This window comes from Rhinopithecus roxellana, chromosome 1, assembly GCF_007565055.1.
Source record: "Rhinopithecus roxellana isolate Shanxi Qingling chromosome 1, ASM756505v1, whole genome shotgun sequence".
Lineage (NCBI taxonomy): Eukaryota > Metazoa > Chordata > Mammalia > Primates > Cercopithecidae > Rhinopithecus > Rhinopithecus roxellana.
Window position 1 is genome coordinate 57,477,676 of NC_044549.1, and position 22,924 is coordinate 57,500,599.

Genomic DNA, 22,924 nt, shown 5'->3' on the forward strand with positions numbered 1-22,924 from the left:
GGCTCATGCCTGTAATCTCAGCACTTTGGGAGGCTGCAGTAGGTGGATTGCTTGAGAATACGAGTTCAAGACCAAGTTGGCCAACGTGGGGAAACCCCATCTTTACTAAAAATTCAAAAACAAACAAAACAAACAGCCAGGCATGGTGGTGAGCGTCTGTAATCCCACCTACTCAGGAGGCAGAGGTAGGAGAATCGCTTGAACCCAGGAAGCCAAAGTTGTAATGAGCCAAGATCACACCACTGCACTCCAGCCTGGGCGATAGACTGAGACTCTGTCTCAAAAAAAAAAAAATTAGGGCCGGGCGCGGTGGCTCAAGCCTGTAATCCCAGCACTTTGGGAGGCCGAGACGGGCGGATCACGAGGTCAGGAGTTCGAGACCATCCTGGCTAACACGGTGAAACCCCGTCTCTACTAAAAAACACAAAAAAAAAAAAAAAAAAAAAAAAAAAAAAATTAGAGCCGGGCATGGTGGCTCACGCCTGTAATCCCAGCACTTTGGGAGGCCAAGGCAGGCAGATCACCTGAGGGTGGGAGTTTGAGACTAGCCTGACCAACATGGAGAAACCTCATTTCTACTAAAAATACAAAAAAAAAAAAAAAAAAAAAACCCAGCCAGGCATGGTGGCACATGCCTGTAATCCCAGCCACTCAGGAGGCTGAGGCAAGAGAATCGCTTGAACCCAGGAGGCAGAGGTTACGGTGAGCCGAGATGGTGCCATTGCACTCCAGCCTGGGCATCAAGAGCAAAACTCAATCTCAAGTTAAAAAAAAAAAAATTAAAAAAAAAAAAAAAAAAATTAAAAAATTAAATTCCTAGTTTTAATTTAGAGTACAAGTAAATATTGCTAGATATAACCTATGTAAACAAGTTCTTTTGGGTCTTCAATAATTTTTTGACCAAATTCAAGTTTTTTGGTGACAGGGTTTCACTTTGTTGCCCAAGCTGGAGTATAGTAGCATGTTCATAGTTCACTGCAGCCTCAATCTCCTGGGCTCAAGCAATCCGCCTTCCTCAACCTCCCAGGTAGCTAGGACTACAGGTGTGTGTCCCTGCCCAGGTAATTAAAAAATTTTTTTGTAGATGTAGGGATCTCACTGTGTTGCCCAGGTTGATCTTGAACTCCTGGGCTCAAGCAGTCTTCCTGCCTTGGCCTCCCAAAGTACTGGGATTACAGGGGTGAGTCACAATGCCCAGCCCCAAATTCAAACTTTGACTAAGAAAACTTGAAAACTGCTGTTCTGCAGTAATTGGCTGCATAGTTTCCTGTTACGTCTTTGGCATATGGCCCTAGTTCTTAAATTTGACCATGTAATTACACTGGAGTACTTGATAAAACCACTTCCTAGAATTTCGGAGTTAGTAGGTCTGGAGTGGTACCTAACAATTTGTATTTCTGAGTGCGTGAATGCTGCTGCTGTTGTTGGCATGGAAACTACATTTTGAGAACCACTGGTGCAAGGAAATAATATTTGACTGCATGGAGAGAAATAATAAACCTACTTATTTGAGCACCTGTGATCTGTAATTAAATACTATTTTATGTCCACAACACTGTAGGGAAGTAGACATTCTCTCCTTTTATACTATACCTGAAGAAACTGTTTAGAGGTTAAATTTCCCCGTGGATTCACAGGCAGAAAAGTGCAGCATCAATGGACGTATTCACATTGAAGTCTGTGATGTCAAAACCTGAGCTTTTTAAAAATGTATTATTATTATTTTTGAGATGGAATCTCGCTCTGTCGCCCAGGCGGGAGTGCAGTGGCGTGATCTTGGCTCACTGCAGGCTCCACCGCCCGGGTTCACACCATTCTCCTGCCTCAGCCTCCCCAGTAGCTGGGACCACAGGCGCCCACCACCGTGCCCGGCTAATTTTTTGTATTTTAGTAGAGATGGCGTTTCACCGTGTTAGCCAGGATGGTCTCAATCTCCTGACCTTGTGATCTACCGGCCTCAGCCTCCCAAAGTGCCAGGATTACAGGTGTGAGCCACAGTGCCTGGCCTTTTTTTTTTTTTTTTTTTTTTAAATAGTGACAGCTTTATTGAGATATAAGTTACCTATTTGAAATGTATAATTCAGGCCAGGCACAGTGGCTCACAACTGTAATCCTGGCACTTTGGGAGGCCAAGGCAGGTGGATCACTTGAGGTCAAGAGTTTGAGACCAGCCTGGTCAACATGGTGAAACCCACATCTGTGCTAAAAATGCACAATTTAGCTGGGCATGGTGATGCATGCTTGTAATCCTAGCTACTCAGGAGGCTGAGGCATGAGAATTGTTGGAACCAGGGAGGTGAATTGAACCAGATTCCGCCTCTGGGCAACAGAGCAAGCCCTCGCCTCCCAAAACAAAACACAACAAAAAAAAGGCTATTACACCAAAAAAAATTTTTTTTTTTTTTTTTTTTTTGAGACGGAGTCTCACTCTGTCCAAGGCTGGGCTGGAGTATAGTGGCGCCATCTTGGCTCACTGCAGCCTCCGCCTCCCAGGTTCAAGTGATTCTCCTACCTTAGCCTTCCGAGTAGCCGGGATTACAGGCGCGTGTAACCATGCCTGGCTAATTTTTGTATTTTTAGTAGAGACAGGGTTTCATCATGTTGGCCAGGCTGGTATGGAACTCCTGACCTCGTGGTCTGCCAGCCTCAGCCTCCCAAAGTGCTGGGATTACAGGCATGAGCCACTGTGTCTGGCCAATTTAACACGCCCACCAGCAGTTTCAAGTTGTCCATATCCTCATCAATACTTGTTATCTGTCTTTTTTAGTTACAACCTATTAGATATAAAGTGGTTTCTCATTGTGATTTTGGTTTGAATTTCCTTCATAGCTAGTGATATTGAGCAACTGTTTATGTACTTCTTGGCCATTTACATATATTCTTTTTTTTTTTTTTTTTGGGAGATGGAGTTTCACTCTTGTTGCCCATGCTGTGGTGCAGTGGTGTGATCTCCGCTCACTGCAACCCCCACCTCCCGGGTTTAAGTGGTTCTCCTGCCTCAGCCTCCCAAGTTGCTGGGATTACAGGCATGCACCACCATGCCCGTCTAATTTTGTATTTTTTGTAGAGACAGGGTTTCACCATGTTGGTCAGGCTGGTCTCGAACTTCTGACCTCAGGTGATCCACCCACCTTGGCCTCCCACAGAGCTGGGATTACAGGCGTGAGCTACCGCATCTGGCCCCATTTGCGTATATTCTTTTTTTTTTTTTTTTTTTTTTTTTTTGAGACGGAGTCTTGCTCTGTCGCCCAGGCTGGAGTGCAGTGGCCGGAACTCAGCTCACTGCAAGCTCCGCCTCCTGGGTTTACGCCATTCTCCTGCCTCAGCCTCCCGAGTAGCTGGGACTACAGGTGCCCGCTACCTCGCCCGGCTAGTTTTTTGTATTTTTTAGTAGAGACGGGGTTTCACCGTGTTAGCCAGGATGGTCTCGATCTCCTGACCTTGTGATCCACCCATCTCGGCCTCCCAAAGTGCTGGGATTACAGGCTTGAGCCACCGCGCCCGGCCGCGTATATTCTTTGAGGAAATGTTTATTCACAACCTTTCCCTTTTTTTGTGTGTATGGTAGGATGAGGTCCACTTTGACTGTTTTGCATGTGGCTCTGCAGTTTTAGTATCATCTTTGGTTATCTTTTGTCATGTGTTTGCTGTTATTAGATAGAGCCCCTCATTCTCATTTTCTGCCTTCTTTTTTTATTTTTTTAGTGTTAGGGTTTCTGTTGCCCAGGCTGGAATACAGTGACATAATCATACTTCACTGCAATCTCTGCCTCCTGGGTTCAAGCAATTCTCTCTCCTCAGCTTCCCGAGTAACTGGGACCACAGACACACGCCACCACACCAGCTAACTTTTGTATTTTTAGTGGAGATGGGGTTTTGCCATGTTATCCAGGCTGGTCTCAGTTTCCTGTGCTCAATGAATCCACCTGTCTCAGCCTCCCAAAGCACTGGGATTATAGGCATGAGCAACTGTGCCTGGCCTCATTTTCTGCCTTCTTGTTTTCTACCTTTCTTTTTTTTTTTTTTTTTGAGACGGAGTCTCGCTGTGTCGCCCAGGCTGGAGTGCAGTGGCGGGATCTTGGCTCACTGCAAGCTCCGTCTTCCGGGTTAACGCCATTCTCCTGCCTCAGCCTCCCCAGTAGCTGGGACTACAGGCGTCCGCCACCTCGCCCGGCTAGTTTTTTTGTATTTTTTAGTAGAGACGGGGTTTCACCGGGTTAGCCAGGATGGTCTCGATCTCCTGACCTCGTGATCCGCCCGTCTCGGCCTCCCAAAGTGCTGGGATTACAGGCTTAAGCCACCGCGCCCGGCCGTTTTCTACCTTTCTAATTCCTACTTGTGATTAGGGTAATTTATCTATGTGTCTGATGGTTAAAGCTGTTCTTAAAAAATTGCATACTATGTATTTTTTTATGCTGTTTTGCATGCTGACATAATAAGACAGTAACTGCATTGTTATCAGAAACTTGTCATCCAGGTTATGGTAATATTGCTCAGATTAAATTACTGGGATTCTGTTTATTTGAATGCCTTTCCCATTAAAGCAAACATATGTTAAGTAAGCACTCTAAAGCAGTGGTCCCCAACCTTTTTTGGCACCAGGTACTCGTTTTGTGGAAGACAGTTTTCCACAGACATTGATAGGGGGTGGTTTGGGATGAAACTTTTCACCTCGCATCATTAGGCATTAGTTTTTTTTTTTTTTTTTTTTTTTTTTTTTTTAAGACGGAGGGTCACTCTGTTGCCCAGGCTGTAACGCGGTGGTGCTCTCTCTGCTCACTTCAACCTCTACCTCCTGAGTTGAAGCTCTTCTCCTACCTCAGCCTCCCAGGTAACTGGGATTACAGGCATGCACCACCATGGCTGGCTAATTTTTTGTATTTTTAGTAGAAGTTGAGATGGGGTTTCACCATGTTGGCCAGGCTGGTCTTGAACTCCTGCCCTCAAGTGATCTGCCCTCCTCAGCCTCCCTAAGTGCTGGGATTACAGGCATGAGCCACTGCGCCTGGCTAGGTATTAGATTCTAATAAGGAACATGCAGCGTAGATCCCTCACATTCGCAGTTCACAACAGGGTTTATGCTCCTACAAAAATCTAATGCCACCATTGATCTGACAGGTGGAGCTCAGTCAGTAATGCTCACTTGCTGCTCACCTCTGTGCTGTGTCGTTCCTCCCACGAACCAATACTAGTTCTTGGCCCCGGGGTTGGGGACTCCTGTCCAAAAAATCAGGCTGGGGGCTGGGCAGCTCATGCCTATAATGCCAACACTTTGGGAGGCCGAGGCTAGTGGATCACCTGAGGTCAGGAGTTTGGGACCAGCGTGGCCAACATGGTGAAACCCCTGTCTCTACTAAAAATACAAAAATTAGGGCTGGGCGCTGTGGCTCACGACTGTAATCCCAGCACTTTGGGAGGCTGAGGCGGGTGGATCACAAGATCAGGAGATCGAGACCATCCTGGCTAACATGGTGAAACCCCATCTCTACTAAAAATACAAAAAATTAGCCGGTTGTGGTGGTGGGCACCTGTGGTCCCAGCTACTCGAGAGACTGAGGCAGGAGAATGACGTGAACCTGGAAGGTGGAGCTTGCAGTGAGCCGAGATTGCACCACTGCACTCCAGCCTGGGTGACAGAGTGAGACTCAGTCTCAAAAAAAAAAAAAAAAAAAATACAAAAATTAGGTCCGGGCGTGGTGGCTCATGGCTGTAATCCCAGCACTTTGGGAGGTGGGCGGATAATGAGGTCAGGAGACCAAGACCATCCTGGCTAACAAGTGAAACCCCATCTCTACTAAAAATACAAAACATCAGCCGGGTGTGGTGGCACACGCTGGTAGTCACAGCTACTCGGGAGGGTGAGGCAGGAGAATCGCTTGAACCTGGGAGGTGAAGGTTGCATTGAGCCAAGATCGCACCACTGTACTCCAGCCTAGGCGACAGAATGAGACTGTGTCTCAAAAAAAAAAAAAATCTCAGCTAGGTGTGGGGCACATGTACACATGTAATCCCAGCTACTTGGGAGGCTAAGGCCAGAGAATAGCTTGAACCCGGGATGCAGCTGCGACTACCATATCACTCCAGCCTGGGGAACAAGAGCAAAACTCCATCTCAAAGCAGAAAAAAAAATAAAAAGGCCAGGCATGGTGGCTTAAGCCTGTAATCCCAGCACTTTGGGAGGCCAAGGCAAGCGGGTCACAAGGTCAAGAGATCGAGACGATTGTGGCCAACATGGTGAAACCCCAGCTCTACTAAACATACAAAAATTAGCTGGGCATGGTGGCACACGTCTGTAGTCCCAGCTACTCAGGAGGCTGAGGCAGGAGAATAGCTTGAACCCGGGAGGGGGAGCTTGCAATGAGCCGAGATCACACCACTGCACTCCAGCCTGGTGACAGGGTAAGACTGTCTCAAAAAAACAAAAAATTTAGCTGGGTGTGGTGGTGGTGTACCTGTAGTCCTACCTATTTACTATTTAGCAGGCTGAGGTGGGAGAATCACTTGAGGAGTTTGAAGTTTAAAGTGGCCTATCATCTTACCACAGTACTCTAGCCTGGGCAACAGAGCAAGACCCTGTCTTTAGAGGCAAAAAGGGCCCCGTGTGGTGGCTCACACCTGTAATCCCAGCACTTTGGGAGGCCAAGGCGGTTAGATCGTCTGAGGGCAGGAGTTCAAGACCAACCTGGCTAAATGGCAAAACTCCATCTCTAGTAAAAATAGAAAAATTAGCTGGGCATGGTGGTAGGCACCTGTAATCCTAGCTACTCAGGATGCCGAGGCAGGAGAATTGTTTGTATCTGTGAGATGGAGGTTGTGGTGAGCTGAGATCGCATTATTGCACTCCAGCCTGGGCAACAAGTATGAAACTCCGTTTCAAAAAAAATTTTTAAATGCTGGCCGTGGTGGCTCACGCCTGTAATCCCAACACTTTTGGAGGCCAAGACGGGCAGATCACCTGAGGTCAGGAGTTCGAGACCAGCCTGGCCAACATGGTGAAATCCCGTCTCTACTAGAAATACAAAATTAGCTGGGCGTGATGATGCATGCCTGTAATCCTATCTACTCAGGAGACTGAGGCAGGAGAATTGCTTGACCCGGGAGGTAGAGGTTGTGGTGAGCCAGGATCATGCCATCGCGCTCCAGCCTGGGCAACAAGAGCAAAACTCTTGTCTCAAAGAAAATAAAAATGTCGGCCGTTTTGGCTCACGCCTGCAATGCCAGCACTTTGGGAGGCCGAGGTGGGTGGACCAGTTGAGGTCAGGAGTTCAAGATTAGTCTGGCTAACATGGTGAAACCTCATCTCTACTAAAAATACAAAAATTAGCTGGATGTGGTGGTACATGTCTGTACTCCCAGATACTTGGGAGGCTGATGCTTCAAGAATTGCTTGAACCTGGGAGGTGGAGGTTGCAGTGAGCTGAGATCGCACCACTGCATTCCAGCCTAGGTGACAGAGTGAGAGTTCGTCTGGAAAAAAAAAAACAAAGTTTTGATAATTTCCAAAACCAAAGTTTTGATAATAGACTCCAGCATATCTGTAATCCCAGCTACTCTTGGAAGCTGAGGCAGGAGAATTGCTTGAACCTGGCAGGCAGAGGTTGTAGTGAGCTGAGATTGCGCCACTGCATTCCTGCCTGGGCAACAGAGAGAATCCGTCTTTTAAAAAAAAAAAAAAAAAGTTTTGATACTTCCTTGTTAGACCCTAGTTAATTGTCTTGCTTGCTCTCGGGGGTGGATACATGTCCCTGTGATTGTAATGTGCTACTGGACAATTCTGCATTTAGTTTTACGTATTGTGTCCTCAGGAGCCTTGAGTATGCCGGTGTTTTCTCACATTGTGTAGGGCCCCTGTCTGGGATCTTTTTTTTCCTTCTTTGGATGCTGGATTTTCAGTGCTGCCTGGTTCACTCACTGATGAATCTTGTTGCTTACAGGTCCAGGTGCAGGTACAGCAGTCTCCGCAACAGGTCTCGGCTCAGCAGCTCTCCCCACAACTCACCGTTCACCAGCCTACTGAGCAACCCATCCAGGTCCAGGTGCAGATTCAAGGCCAGGCGCCACAGTCAGCAGCCCCCTCCATTCAGACCCCGTCTCTGCAGAGTCCCAGTCCCTCGCAGCTGCAAGCAGCTCAGATCCAGGTGCAGCACGTACAAGCGGCCCAGCAGATCCAGGCTGCAGAAATCCCGGAGGAGCACATCCCACATCAGCAAATCCAGGCTCAGCTGGTGGCTGGCCAGTCTCTTGCTGGTGGTCAGCAGATCCAAATCCAGACCGTGGGTGCCCTTTCCCCACCACCATCCCAGCAGGGCTCACCCCGGGAAGGGGAGCGGCGGGTTGGCACAGCCAGTGTCCTTCAGCCAGTGAAGAAGCGCAAAGTGGACATGCCCATCACTGTGTCCTACGCCATCTCAGGGCAGCCGGTGGCCACCGTGCTGGCCATTCCACAGGGCCAGCAGCAGAGTTATGTGTCTTTGAGGCCAGACTTACTGACAGTAGACAGTGCCCATCTGTACAGTGCCACTGGGACCATTACTAGCCCTACAGGAGAAACCTGGACCATCCCTGTTTATTCTGCCCAGCCCCGGGGGGACCCTCAGCAGCAGAGCATTACCCACATTGCCATTCCCCAGGAAGCCTACAACGCAGTTCACGTCAGTGGCTCACCTACGGCCCTGGCAGCTGTTAAGCTGGAGGATGACAAGGAGAAGATGGTGGGCACCACATCTGTAGTGAAAAACTCCCATGAAGAGGTAGTGCAGACCCTTGCAAACTCTCTCTTTCCAGCACAGTTCATGAATGGCAACATCCACATTCCAGTGGCTGTGCAGGCTGTGGCAGGCACTTACCAGAATACGGCTCAAACTGTCCATATATGGGACCCCCAACAGCAGCCGCAGCAGCAAACTCCCCAGGAACAGACACCACCACCACAGCAGCAGCAGCAGCAGCTCCAAGTTACTTGTTCAGTAAGTGAAGACATCAGTAGGGCAGGCAGCCTGGTCCCTCAGGGCCCAGTGGGCAAAGAGCTTGCCTGGCAACCTCTGGCTTATTTACTGCTGTTACTCTTACAGTGATACAGTATTTAGTATTTAGGAGGAGAGGGGGAGAAACAGCACTTGAGGCTATGCAACAAAAAAAAAGGTTTATCCTGGTACCTGGAAGTAAATGAGATGACCAGGAATTGCTTTGGAGTTTTGGAGAGATTTTGGATTTAAGTACCATGGACACTTCTTTGTAATCTCTTCTCAGGAAGAGTAAAGTTATAGGTGTAGATGAATGGGATACCTCAAGTGTGTCCCAGGTGCTGCTTCCTTGTATCATAAGTAAATGGTTCTACCGAAACACTTGTAGTTTATTGCATAGATTACAAATATCACTGGAGAGGCTATGAGATTGTTCATTCTGTTGTTCATCTTTGGGCACACAGTGTGGGTGAATTAGAAAAGCTAAAATATCTCTTAATGAGCCTGTTAAAAGTGATAACCATTGGGAGGCTTGAATATGCCGTCTATGTGGTGGGACCTCCCAAGAGTGTTTTTGTGTTACTTGAAAACGGGCAGCTGGGCAAGGTGGCTCACGTCTGTAATCCTAGCACTTTGGGAGGCCGAGGCGGGTGGATCGCAAGTCAGCAGTTAGATACCAGCCTGGCCAATATGGTGAAACCCCATCTCTACTGAAAATACAAAAATTAGCTGGGCGTGGTGGCAGGCACCTGTAATCCCAGCTACTCAGGAGACTGAGGCAGGAGAATCACTAGAACCCAGGAGGCAGAGGTTGCAGTGAGCCAAGATTGTACCATTGCACTCCAGCCTGGACAACAAGAGCAAAACTCCGTCAACAACAACAACAACAACAACAACAACAAATATATATATATGGGCCAGGCACAGTGGCTCACACATGTACTTTGGGAGGCCGAGGTGAGTGAATCACCGGAGGCCAGGAGTTTGAGATCAGCTTGGCCAACATAACCCTGTCTGTACTAAAAGTACAAAATTAGCTGGGTGTGGTGGCACACACCTGTTATCCCAGATAATCTTACTTGGGAGGCTGAAGCAGGAGAATTGCTTGAACCTGGGAAGCAGAGGTTGCAGTGAGCTGAGATCGTGCCACTGCACACCAACCTGGGGCAACAGAGCAAGACTTTGTCTCAAAACAAACACACACAAAACCTATTAGTGCTGGGTGCAGTGGCAGTTGCCTATAATCCCAGCAGTTTGGCAGGCTGAGGTGGGAGGAATGCTTGAGCCTAGGAGTTTGAGATCAGCTTGGGCAATATAGGAAGACCCTATCTCTACAAAAAATTTAAAAATATAGTCTAGTGTGGTGGCACACTCCTGTGGTCCCAGCTTAGATGCGAGGGTTGCATGAGCCTGGGAGGTTGATGCTACTGTGATCATGCCACTGCTTTTTAGCCTAGAGAACAGAGTGAGACCCTGTCTAAAAGAACCGATTGGTGAAATATCTGGTCCCGTTAGAGTGGGATATAGGGCCTCTGGTCTTATGGGACTGATGAAGGTGCTGTGCCTCAGTGGTCATAGGCTCCTGGGAGTGCATATGTATGTGGGAGCTGCACAAATAAGTTAGATAAGGAACTGCACTTGGAAACATGGTCTGTAAGTGATTAAGCAAAGGTTGACCAGGTGGTTTCATAGAGGCAATATCATATTATCCTAGGTGGCATCGTTAAAGACCTGCTAAATATCTAGCTGTTGGGCCCAGAAATAGAACAAGACAAGATTTTTTGCTTTGTACAACTTAGAGTCTATTTGCAAAAATAAGAACTTATGATTTCTTTTCCTTTGAATTATTTATAAGGCAGAATAATTATGACATACAAAGACAAACTGGGAATTTAGAAATTCTAGGTTAAAAAGTCAACAGAGGCGTTTTTGTGGACAAAATGAGGTTTGAACTGTAGTTTGTTTATTTATTTTTGAGACAGTTTGTTGCTTTGTTTCCCAGGTAGGAGTATGGTAGTGATCATAATTCACTGTAGCTTGAAAGTCCTGGCCTCATCAAATCCTCCCGCCTCAGCCTCCCAAGTAGCTGGGACTATAGGCAGACTGCCACACTTGGCATATATATGTATATACACACACACATACACACACACACATATACATGTGTGTGTATATATACATATATGTGTGTGTGTGTGTATATATATATTTGTAGAGACAGGGTCTCACTATGTTGCCCAGGCTGCTCTTGAACTCCTGGCCTTAAGTGATCCTCCCGCCTTGGCCTCCCAGAGTGCTGGGATTACAGGCATGAGCCACTGCACCCTGCTTTGAACTGTTGAACTGTGGTTTATAGTTTAGATAAACAAAAGAATGGAACAGCATAAATACAGAGCCAAGGATGGACAGAAGGGACATGGCCTAAGGCAGCTTGAGAAGGGAACTGTGGGAATGGAGTTAGTGTTGGGGGGTGGGGGTGGGGTTGTTGTTTTCCCAAAGCAGAGTTGAGTTTGATCTAATCTGTGATAGGAAATCAGGAATTTCCTAGATTCGTGGTAACAGGAGGAACCAAGTAGATGTATGTAGAATTAACTGCATATAGGAGAAACCAGCCAGTAGATTTGTAATAGGTTTCTTTGCTCAGCTTTTGTTCACAGAGATGGAGCCCATTAGGCCTCCCCTAGCTCTCCTGGACCTGATGGTCCAATTGCAGGTCAGTGCCTCATTTGGTACTTAGTGGTCTCTGTTTATAATTTCCATGTCTGGGTCTTCCAGCAGGAGAAGATCCTTTCTGGAGTTCATTTTAGTGGGCCAGTGTTCTTCAGAGGCTGTATCTGTTTTGGGAAAGTCTTAGAGTGATTTACATGAAGTTATCATTACCAGCAATAGAAAAATTGTGAAGAATCCCAGTTTTCTATCCTCAGGGAAAAATGCCAAGGGAAAGATGAGTTTGTCTGTATATACCACAGATATCCCTCTGCCCTCCTATGCAGGCTCTGCCCTCCTATGCTAGGAACTGGGGAATAGAGATGAGTAAGACAGTCTTTTCCACCCTTGGACCACTTTACAGCATGTGCGGAAGACAGTCAAGTTGAACCCTAAGGGGTGCTGGTGACAAAATGTGTTCCTTCATCTGCCACAGGTCCATACCTTTTATAAAAGCTCTTATATCTCCTGTCTTTAAAACCAGATTTATGGTGAAATCTGACTTCCTCACACCCACCTCCATCTATTGCCCCATTTCTCTGTTCTACTTTATTCCCAGAACTCTCAAAAAGCATTATCTACACAAACTGGGCTCCAGATGCTGTAAAATGTTCCCTTCAACTCATGACAATCTGTTTTTGTCAAGGTCAGCAGTGACCCCCTACAGCCAGTTCAGACCAGCAAGTATGTATTTATCCTGCAGCAACACACAACACAGCAGCCCATTATTGAGTCTTTTTTTTTTTTTTTTTTTTTTGAGACAGAGTCTCACTCTGTCTCCCAGGCTGGAGTGCAGTGGCTCTGTCTCGGCTCACTGCAAGCTCCACCTCCCGGGTTCACGCCATTCTCCTGCCTCAGCCTCCCGAGTAGCTGAGACTACAGGCGCCCACCACCATGCCCGGCTAATTTTTTGTATTTTTGGTAGAGAGGGGATTTCACCGTGTTAACCAGGATGGTCTCGATCTCCTGACCCCGTGATCCACCCGCCTCAGCCTCCCAAAGTGCTGGGATTACAGGCGTGAGCCACCGTGCCCGGCCGAGACTCTTTTTTTTTAGACTTGCATGTTATTACACATTCCTGATTTTCCTCCTACCCATCTGAGTCTTCTTTATTCCCAGGAAACTTACTGGTGCCTTCTCCTCTCTCTGAATCGTACATGTTGATGTTCCTTAGGGTTCAGTACTTGGCCTTCTTCTCCCTAAGGGCTTTCTTTCCATTGCTATGATTTCCAGCATCTCCAGATGATTCTTGCTGCTGCTGAAGATAATAATCACTGGTACTGTCTGCCAGTACTACTGTTCTTGATATTTAACATGTTCTTCTAATTTTCACATTAACTTTACGAAGTATGTACTAATATCTCTATTTTACAGATGAGGAAACTCAGGCAAAGAGATTAAGTGACAAGGCCAAAGCCATGCTTAAAAAGTGGCAGAACTGGCCAGGCGTGGTGGCTCACACCTATAATCCCAGCACTTTCGGAGGCCAGAGGCGGGTGGATCACGAGGTCAGGAGTTAAAAGACCAGCCTGGCCAAGATGGTGAAACCCCGTCTCTACTAAAAATACAAAAACAAAAAATTAACCAGGCGTGGTGGTTGGCACCTATAATCCCAGCTACCTGGGAGGCTAAGGCACAGAATTGCCTGAACCCAGGAGGCGGAGGTTTCAGTGAGCCGAGATCGTGCCACTGCACTCTAGCCTGGGTGATAGAATGAGACTCTGTCTCAAAAAAAAAAAGTGAGGCCAGGCACGGTGGCTCACACTTGTAATCCCAGCACTCTGGGAGGCCGAGGTGGGCGGATCACGAGCTCAGGAGACTATCCTGGCTGACACAGTGAAGCCCCGTCTCTACTAAAAATACAAAAAATTAGCCGGGTGTAGTGGTATGCACCTGAAGTCCCAGCTACTTAGGAGGCTGAGGCAGGAGAATGGCATGAACCCGGGAGGCAGAGCTTGCAGTGAGTGGAGATCGTGCCACTGCACTCCAGCCTGGGTGACAGAGTGAGACTCCATCTCAAAAAAAAAAAAAAAAGTGGCAGAATTGAGATTCAACCCTGGATGGGCTGACCCTGAAGCCTGTGTTTTAATCGGTGTGCTGCATTGACACATAAAGTCCAAGTCTCTCGGCCATGCCTTCCTCTGTTTGGAACCTTTTCCACATATTCAGCTGCCTACTTAGCATTTACTTGGATTTATTGACAATACCTCAGATCTTCATTGGCACCACTTCTAAAACTGTCAAAAACTTCCCTGTCTCAGAAAGTGGTGCTGCTCTCCACCCAGTTGTTGCTGGTTTGGAGTCATCTTTGTGTCTGCTTCTTTACTCCTCACAGCCAGTTCATTAACAAGCCATGTTGCTTCTACCATCACACCTCTCAAAATCTCTTATATCTTATATATATATCTTATATCTTATATCATCTCCACTGCCACCACTATAGTCTAGGCCACCAGTACTTGCTTCCATTCTTGTTCTTCAATTTATTCTTCATAGAACAATGAGAATAATCATAAAATGTAAGATCATGTCACTTCCTAGCTTAAAACTCTCCAAGGGCTCCCATTATGTGTAGGAACAAATTTACACCACATTGTACAATACTCTTTATGAGTAACTTTCAACCTGGGTTGCATTATTGCCTCCTCCATCCACTGATAGACATTTGGACACGTTTGGAAGAATTTTTGGAAGATGCTTGGGAATGTTAACTGACATTTAGTGGTTGGAAGCACACAGTAAAGGGGGCCTGTTACAGAAGCACTGCCTCCCATGCTCTGGCCACTGCCTACTTGTTCAGCCAGACTCCTGGATTTCCAGTTTGGGTAAATGATGTTGCCATTGAACGAGGGAGGGAGGTAACTCAGGAGAATAGATCTGGGCAGGGAAGATAATGAATAGATGTTAGTTGGAGGTGGCTATGAGATGTTCAGTTGGAGATATATAGTACCCACTGGGCATATTAAGCAGGGAGTAGGGGCAGTAAGGGTTCTAGCTTGGAGGTACATAGCGATCACTTTGACAAATACGGATATCCAAACTGGAAAAGTGGGTGAGACTCACCAGGGAGAACATGTAGTTGAAATGAGAAAGTGGATCTATAGAGTAGCCCCATAGTTAACAAACACGTAAGGGCCTGGCAGAGATAAACCTAAAGCATACACAGAAAGAACTGCCAGATAGCTGAGGGAGGTCCAGGAGAGTGACAGGAAGCCGAGCAGAGTACAAAGGACAATGTTGTGAGTGACATTTTTGGATGTGCCAGAAAGGTCCAGTAGGTTAGGGCCAAAGCATCCATTGCATTTGACCCTTTCATTTCAGGTGTATGCGATTGGGGAGTACAAGGAGGGTGGTAGTGCTGGTAGTGGTGGCAGCAACTACTACAGGCCACCAAGAAGAAATTGCTCATTTCTGGGGTAGACAGAATAGTTATTGGAGCCCTGAATACAGCATCCAGATCGAAGGTCTATGGAAATCAGAGAATGAGTCCTCAGGTTAAAAGTAGAAGAAAGGGCAAGAATGGGCCCAGCTATAGACTTGGCTTTGAGCAAGACAGTAATTCATGACAAACTTTTTAATAAAACAGAGTAGGGGAAAGATGGGTTGCTTCCTGAGCTAAGAAAGTACTTACTGACTAGGTAAAGGGAGGCTTAGGCCTGTGGGTGGCGGGGAGGAGGGGACATCTGTGTGGCTCACTGAGAGGCTTCTGGTGCTATTGGGTCCTCTGGCCCTGAACTCAGCTGCCCTCCTGGTCTGTGCTAGATGTCTTAGAGGGGCATGATGGTTGGCAGTTTGTGGAACTGTTCAAAGAAATGGTTTGAGTAATTTTTTTTTTTTTTTTTTTTTTTTTTTTTTTTTTTTTTTTTTGGTGATCATTGGATTAGCCAGTGCAGTTAAGGAGAAAAACTGATGCCAAAGATTTTCTTCACAACACCGCAGATTGAATCAGCTCTTTGCCCTAGACTGTAATTTAATACATGTCAGTATTCTGGGCCTGATGCAAAGCTTTGCACACGTTTTTTGAATTAGTGAGTGAGTGAAACTAGGGCTTTGGGTGATTTGAATTGATTTGCTATTTTATTGCACCTTTGAGAATCCAAGCACTTTTTTTTTTTTTTTTTTTTTTTTTTGAGACAGAGTCTGGCTCTGTGACCCAGGATGGAGTGCAGTGGCACCATCTTGGCTCACTGCAACCTCTGCCTCTCAGGTTCAAGCAGTTCTCCTGCCTCAGCCTCCCAAATAGGTGGGATTACAGGCGCATGCTACCTCACCTGCCTAATTTTTTATATTTTTGGTAGAGACAGGGTTTCACCATGTTGGCCAGGCTGGTCTCCAACTCCTGACCTGAAGTGATCTGCCTGCCTCGGCCTCCCGGAGTGCTGGGATTACAGGTGTGAGCCACCTCACCCAGCTCAAGCACGTTCTTTGAACATGTGGTGACTCAGTTCTTGCCCTTCAAAATCAGCGTCCAATCTAAAAAAATGGAAAATCTTGGAATTTTATTTTTTTAGGGTATAAAGATCTCTTTAGAATTTGGCCGGGCATGGTGGCTCATGCCTATAAGGCCAACATTTTGGGAGGCCAAGGCGGACAGATTACCTGAGGTCGGGAGTTTGAGACCAGCTTGGTCAACATGGTGAAACCCCATCTCTACTAAAAATACAAAAATTAGCCAGGCATGATGGCAGACACCTATAATCCCAGCTACTCGGGAGGCTGAGGCAGGAGAATGCCTTGAACCTGGGGGGCAGAGGTTGTGGTGAGCCAAGATCATGCCACTGCTCTCCAGTCTGGGTGACAGAGCAAGACTATGCTCAAAAAAAGAATTTCAAAAAGTAGGAAATTGCAAAGTTGGGAGTCAAGACCAGCCTGACCAACTTGGAGAAACCCCATCTCTACTAAAAATACAAAATTAGCTGGGAGTGGTGGCACATGCCTGTAATCCTAGCTAGTTGGGAGGCTGAGGCAGGAGAATCGCTTGAACCTGGGAGACAGAGGTTGAGGTGAGCCGAGATCCCACCATTGCACTCCAGCATCCAAAGAACAAGAGTGAAACTCAGTCCCTGCCAAAAAAAAAAAGAGAAATGCTGAGTCTCAGATCCCACCCTTTTCAATCACAATATACATTTTGATATAATCCCCAAGTGATTTGTTTGCACATTAAAGATTGTGGGGGCCGGGCGCAGTGGCTCATGCCTGTAATCTTAGCACTTTGGGAGGCTGAGGCAGGTGGATCATCTGACGTCAGGAGTTCGAGACCAGCCTGGCCAACATGGAGAAACTCCATCTCTACTAAAAATAAAAAAATTAGCCAGGTGTGGTGGTACACACCTATAATCCCGGCTACTCGGGAGGCTGAAGAAGGAGAATTGCTTGAACCCGGGAGGTGGAAGTTACAGTGAGCTGAGATTGTGCCACTGCAGTCAAGCCTGTACTACAGGAGCGAGACTCCATCTTAAAAAAAAAAAAAGAAAAAGATTGTGGAAGCAGTGCTTTGAGCCAGTAGTTCTCAGTGGTGACCAAACATTAGAATTACTTTTTTACTTGAGGAGTTCTTTTGTTTTGTTTTGTTTTGTTTTTTCTTTTTCCGAGACAGAGTCTCGCTCTGTCACCAGGCTGGAGTGCAGTGGCGCAATCTTACTTGAGGAGTTTTTATACGATTGATACCTTGACTCCCCCTCAGAGAGATTCTGGGGTAAGTCTGTCTATTAGTGTTTTTAAATAAAAGATTTGACTGGGCACGGTGGTTCACACCTATAATCCCAGCACTTTGGGAGGCTGAGGCGGGCAGATCACCTGAGGTTGGGAGTTCGAGACCAGCCTGACCAACATGATGAAACCCCGTCTCGACTAAAATTATAAAATTAGCTGGCCGTGGTGGTGCATGCCTGTAATCCCAGGTACTTGGGAGGCTGAGGCAGGAGAATCACTTGAACCCGGAAGGCGGACGTTGCAGTGAGCCGAGATTACGCCATTGCACTCCAGCCTGAGTGACAAGAGCGAAACTCCGTCTAAAAAAAAAACATTTAAAAGTGCAGTCAAGGCTGAGAATCACTGCACTAGCCCAGTTGCAGTACTGCTTTTGCTGTCCCTGGGGCAGGAGGTCGAACTGCAAAGCTTCTTAAAAGTAGGACAGCGGCCGGGCACGGTGGCTCAAGCCTGTAATCCCAGCACTTTGGGAGGCCAAGATGGGTGGATCACGAGGTCAGGAGATGGAGACCATCCTGGCTAACATGGTGAAACCCCGTCTCTACTAAACAAATACAAAACATTAGCCGGGCGTGGTGGCGGGCGCCTGTAGTCCCAGCTACTCTGGAGGCTGAGCCAGGAGAATGGTGTGAACCTGGGAGGCGGAGCTTGCAGTGAGCCGAGATCGCACCACTGCATTCCAGCCTGGGCGACAGAGCAAGACTCCTTCTCAAAAAAAAAAAGGGCAGTAAGGAGTAGAGAAATATTTTCTTAAATAAATGAACTATACATAACAATTTTCTGGCAATTTTGCTGAAGGATCTAATATAAAACGTTATTGACACATTTTCATGGTTTCTTTCCTATAGGCTCAAACTGTCCAGGTTGCTGAAGTTGAACCACAGTCACAGCCACAGCCTTCCCCAGAACTTCTGCTTCCAAATTCTTTGAAGCCAGAAGAAGGGCTTGAAGTATGGAAAAACTGGGCCCAGACCAAGAATGCTGAATTAGAGAAGGATGCTCAGAACAGATTGGCACCCATTGGGAGTGAGTGTCTGGGAAGAAGAGTGGGCTCTGTCTAAAATGCAGTGGTACTGAAGTAACAGGGGGACAAAACGGCAGAAAAGTGGTATCTCCTGTCTGGGGGAAAAGAGAGCAACATCTGTAATAGTATGTTGAATTCAGTCCTAGCAACAAGCAGTACTGACCCTGTGTACATAATAAGCAGGATGTGTGGGGTTTGCGCAAAACCAGGCATTTTTAGACATACGGGTTTCAGGAGTTGACCCTACCAGACCTGAACAGAGTGGCTTCTGGGAGGAAATGGGAACCAGGGAGTAGGCACTAAAATCCTTCTTTCTTGGCATTAGGCTCATACACTCACATGAAAGGCCAGTTCTGATATTACAGGTGTGAAACATTACAGTAGATACAAGTGACCATTTCTGTCCCAGCACCCTGATGGGCAGTATGTGTTCTGAGCCTTCCAGATATGGACCCCCAGGACCTTCATTCGTCCTGGGTTGCCAGGACCTCCATTCATCTTTGGGGCTTTCGTTGCAGGGCGCCAACTGCTGCGATTCCAGGAAGATCTCATCTCCTCTGCTGTGGCAGAGTTGAATTATGGGCTCTGTCTAATGACACGGGAAGCTCGAAATGGAGAAGGTGAACCCTATGATCCAGATGTGCTCTACTATATTTTCCTGTGTATTCAAAAGGTAGGAAATAGATCTTCATGAGAACATGTTTGAGCTGTGTTCCTGTTGGATGTTTGCTAGTTTAGTTAATAAAATGAGAAACAAGAAGTTAAAATAAGGAAGTTCTCTTTCAGGTATATAATGAGTTTTAAAATGCACGTTTTTTTTTAAGTTTTAAAAACCTACATGTTCACTTTAGAAAATAAGAGCCGGGGCTGGGCGCTGGTGGCTCACGCCTGTAATCCCAGCACTTTGGGAAGCCGAGGCAGGTGGATCACTTGAGGTCAGGAGTTGAAGATGACCAGCCCGGCCAACATGGTGAAACCCTATCCACTAAAAATACAAAAATTCTCCAGGTGTGGTGGTGCACTCCTATAATCCCTGCTACTTGGGAGGCTGAGGCATGATAATCGCTTGAACCTGGGAGATAGAGGTTGCAATGAGCTGAGATCACAGCATTGCACTCCAGCCTGGGTGACAGAGCGAGACTCTGTCTCAAAAATTAAAAAAAGAAAAAAAATAAGAGCCAAGCGAGATATCTCACACCTGTAATCCCAGAACTTTGGGAGGCTCAGGCAGGAGTATCGCTTGAGCCGCAGGAGTTTGAGACCAGCCTAGGCAACATAGTGAAACCCCATCTCTACAAAAAATTAGCTGGGTATGGTAGTGCGTGCCTGTAGTCCCAGCTGCTTGGGAGGCTGAGGTGGGAGGATTGCTTAAGCCCCAGAGGTTGGGGCTGTAGTGAGTCATGATTATGCCACTACACTCCAGCCTGGGTGACAGAGTGAGACCCTGTCTCAAAAATGAAAAGAAAAAAAATTAGCCGGGTGTGGTGGTGCACACCTGTAGTCCCAGCTATTTGGGAGGCTGAGGCAGGAGGATCGCTTGAGCTCAGGAGTTTGAGGCTACAGTCAGCTATGATTGTGCCATTACACTTCATTCAGTCTGGGCTGTAAAGCAAGACCTTGCCTCTTAAAAAATAAATGCATAAAATAAATAATAAAATAGGAAAACAAACATTATTCATCATCCTACTACCTAGAGAAACTTCTATTACATTATTGGTAATTACCTTAACTTTTTTTTTTTGTAATTCACAAAGCATTTATGTAACACTTTTCTTTTTGTTAAACCTGATTTTCATGAAAGTAATTTATTCAAAACAAAACCTTGTGCCAGCATAGAACTTTCCTTCTCATTGTTCCCTGCATTAACACTAAATACTTATTTGAAGGAGTCTAGCTAGAATAATATACCAATGTAGTTAGGTTTTGAGGACATCTGTGGTGAAGCATAACGGAAATTTGCAGACCGGCAGTTCAAGGGAGCAGAGGTGGATGTTTTAGTGTTTGAAGGCTTTTGAGGAGAAATCACAGTATAGTAGAGTAGGGCTTACTGGTTGGGACTCATTCTGTTGCCTAGTCTTGAGACATGTCTGCCTCCTAGTTTTTTCCTCTCTCGGTGGTCCTAACCTAAGTACTGTGTGAATTGCTTTACATGCTTTCATTCTGTGCTCTCCCCAGTCCTGGAAGGCAGATACCATCATCTCCATTTACAGGCAAGGAAACTGAGCCCCAGAAATTAAAAGACTTGCACATGTTATTTAACTTACACAATATCTAATGGAAGGCTGACCCTAGAGCCTATTCATGATTTTTGCTAACACAAAACAATGCCTTTCTTGGGTGAAATACCATTCACAACATCTGCCTTACTTACCTAACTCTCAAGAATGTCATGAGAATCAGTCACATGAGCTTAAGCATACTATGGAAGTGTCACATGCTGGTGCCTTAATTTGTTGAGGTGTGAATGGGTAGGGAAGGATAGTAGTACTGGTAGAAAAATATATTTATTTCCCCTGAAAGCCTTGTTCAGGAGACTACCAATAACTTCTATTAATTGTTTTTCTTTTAGTATCTTTTTGAAAATGGAAGGGTAGATGACATTTTCTCCGATCTTTATTATGTTCGGTTCACGGAGTGGCTACATGAAGTTCTGAAGGATGTTCAGCCCCGGGTCACTCCACTTGGTAAGAGTCTCCCTTGTCCTTGGATATCTTTCCCACCTGGATTTAAGAAAGATCAACAGCTTCTGTGGTTGGCTGTGAAAAGCATGTGAGTGAGGGGTATATAAATCCCAGACTGCAGCAGCATTGGCCACTGTGCTACTTGCCCTGATAGGGAAGAGGCACTGCTCACCAGAGAACCTTGCTGGTCCCAGTGTGGGAAGGACACAGGAACAAGCAGAACTAGTGGGATAGTTACTGTCTTTTTTTTTTTTCTATTAAAATGTATTGATTAAAATTAGAATAACAATTAAGAATTGTGGGCAGTTTTATCTGTAGAGCATAATTTTTGCTTTACTCACAGGCAGTCTTCTGGACAGAATATTCTGTTGGAACAAAAGCATAGGTTATTCAGTGTTTTTCTTTGTTTGTTCTTAAAAAACATGGTGTTGGTATGTTGCTGAGATGGACCTCAAACTCCTGAGCTCACGCGATCCTCCTGCCTCAGCCTCCTGAGTAGCTGGAGCTATAGGCATGCGCTACCATGCTCAGGTATTTTTGTTTTGCTTTGTTTTGTTTTGTTTTGTTTGATACAGAGTCTCGCTCTGTAGGCCAGGGTGGAGTACAGTGGCCTGATCTTGGCACACTGCAGCCTCCGCCTCCTGGGTCCCAGTTCAGGCAGTTCTCCTACCTCAGCCTCCCGAGTAGCTGGGATTACAGGCACGTGCCATCATGCCCAGCTAATTTTTGTATTTTTAGTAGAGGCAGGGTTTTGCCATGTTGGCCAGGCTGGTCTCAAACTCCTGACTTTGTGATCTGCCCGCCTCGGCCTCCCAAAGTGCTGGGATTACAGGCGTGAGCTACTGTGCCTGGCCTATTTTTGTTTTTAATAGACTTTTTTGTTTTGAGACAGAGTTTCGCTCTTGTTGCCCAGGCTGGAGTGCAATGGTGCGATCTTGGCTCACTGCAGCATCTGCCTCCCGGGTTCAAGTGATTCTCCTATCCCAGCCTCCCAAGTAGCTGGGATTACAGGGGCATACCACCACGCCTGACTAATTTTTGTTTTTTTAGTAGAGACAGGGTTTCATCATATTGGTCAGGGTGGTCTCGAACTCTTGACCTCAGGTGATCCGCCCACGTCAGCCTCTCCCAAGTGCTGGAATTACAGGCATGAGCCACCACGGCCAACTAATAGACTTTTTTCTTTTTTTTTTTTTGAGATGGAGTCTTGCTCTGTCGTCTAGGCTGGAGTACAGTGGTGCAATCTTGGCTCACAGCAAGCTCCACCACCTGGGTTCACACCATTCTCCTGCCTCAGCCTCCTGAGTAGCTGGGACTACAGGCGCCTGCCACCACGCCCGGCTAATTTTTTTTTTTTGTATTTTTAGTAGAGATGGAGTTTCACCATGTTAGCCAGGATGGTCTCGATCTCCTGACCTCGTGATCCGCCCGCCTTGGCCTCCCAAAGTGCTGGGACTACAGGCGCGAGCCATCGGCCTAGACTTTGTTTTTTAGAGTAGTTTTAGGTTTCCAGAAAACTTTAGCAATAAGTATAGAGAATTTCCATATAACTCCTTAAGTTTATACTCTCACATGCAGTTTCTCCTATCAATAACATGTTGCATTAGTGTGGTACATTTGTTACAATTGATAAACCAATATTGACACATTATTGTTAACTATAGTTCATAGTGCTATGAACTATCTTATTGTGTTGTACATTCTGGTTTACATTCTGTATCTGTTGTACATTCTGAGTTTTTTTTTTTTTTTTTTTTTTTTTTTTTTTTTTTTTTTTTTTTTTTTTTTTGGAGAAGGAGTCTCGCTCTGTCACCCAGGCTGGAGTGCAGTGGCCGGATCTC

The 22,924-nt window shown here is 46.2% G+C and overlaps 1 protein-coding gene across 4 annotated transcripts in view; it reads left to right on the plus strand.

The window, feature by feature from the left end:
* QRICH1 (glutamine rich 1) overlaps positions 1 to 22,924 on the plus strand; it is a 67,224-nt gene that overhangs the window by 29,479 nt on the left and 14,821 nt on the right. For all 4 annotated transcript variants that reach the window (XM_010370050.2, XM_010370041.2, XM_030913557.1 and 1 more), the window contains 4 exons: positions 7,935 to 8,966; positions 18,227 to 18,404; positions 18,921 to 19,075; positions 20,972 to 21,086. In XM_010370050.2, the coding sequence (XP_010368352.1) occupies positions 7,935 to 8,966; positions 18,227 to 18,404; positions 18,921 to 19,075; positions 20,972 to 21,086 (1,480 nt within the window). The remainder of the gene's footprint in view (positions 1 to 7,934; positions 8,967 to 18,226; positions 18,405 to 18,920; positions 19,076 to 20,971; positions 21,087 to 22,924) is intronic.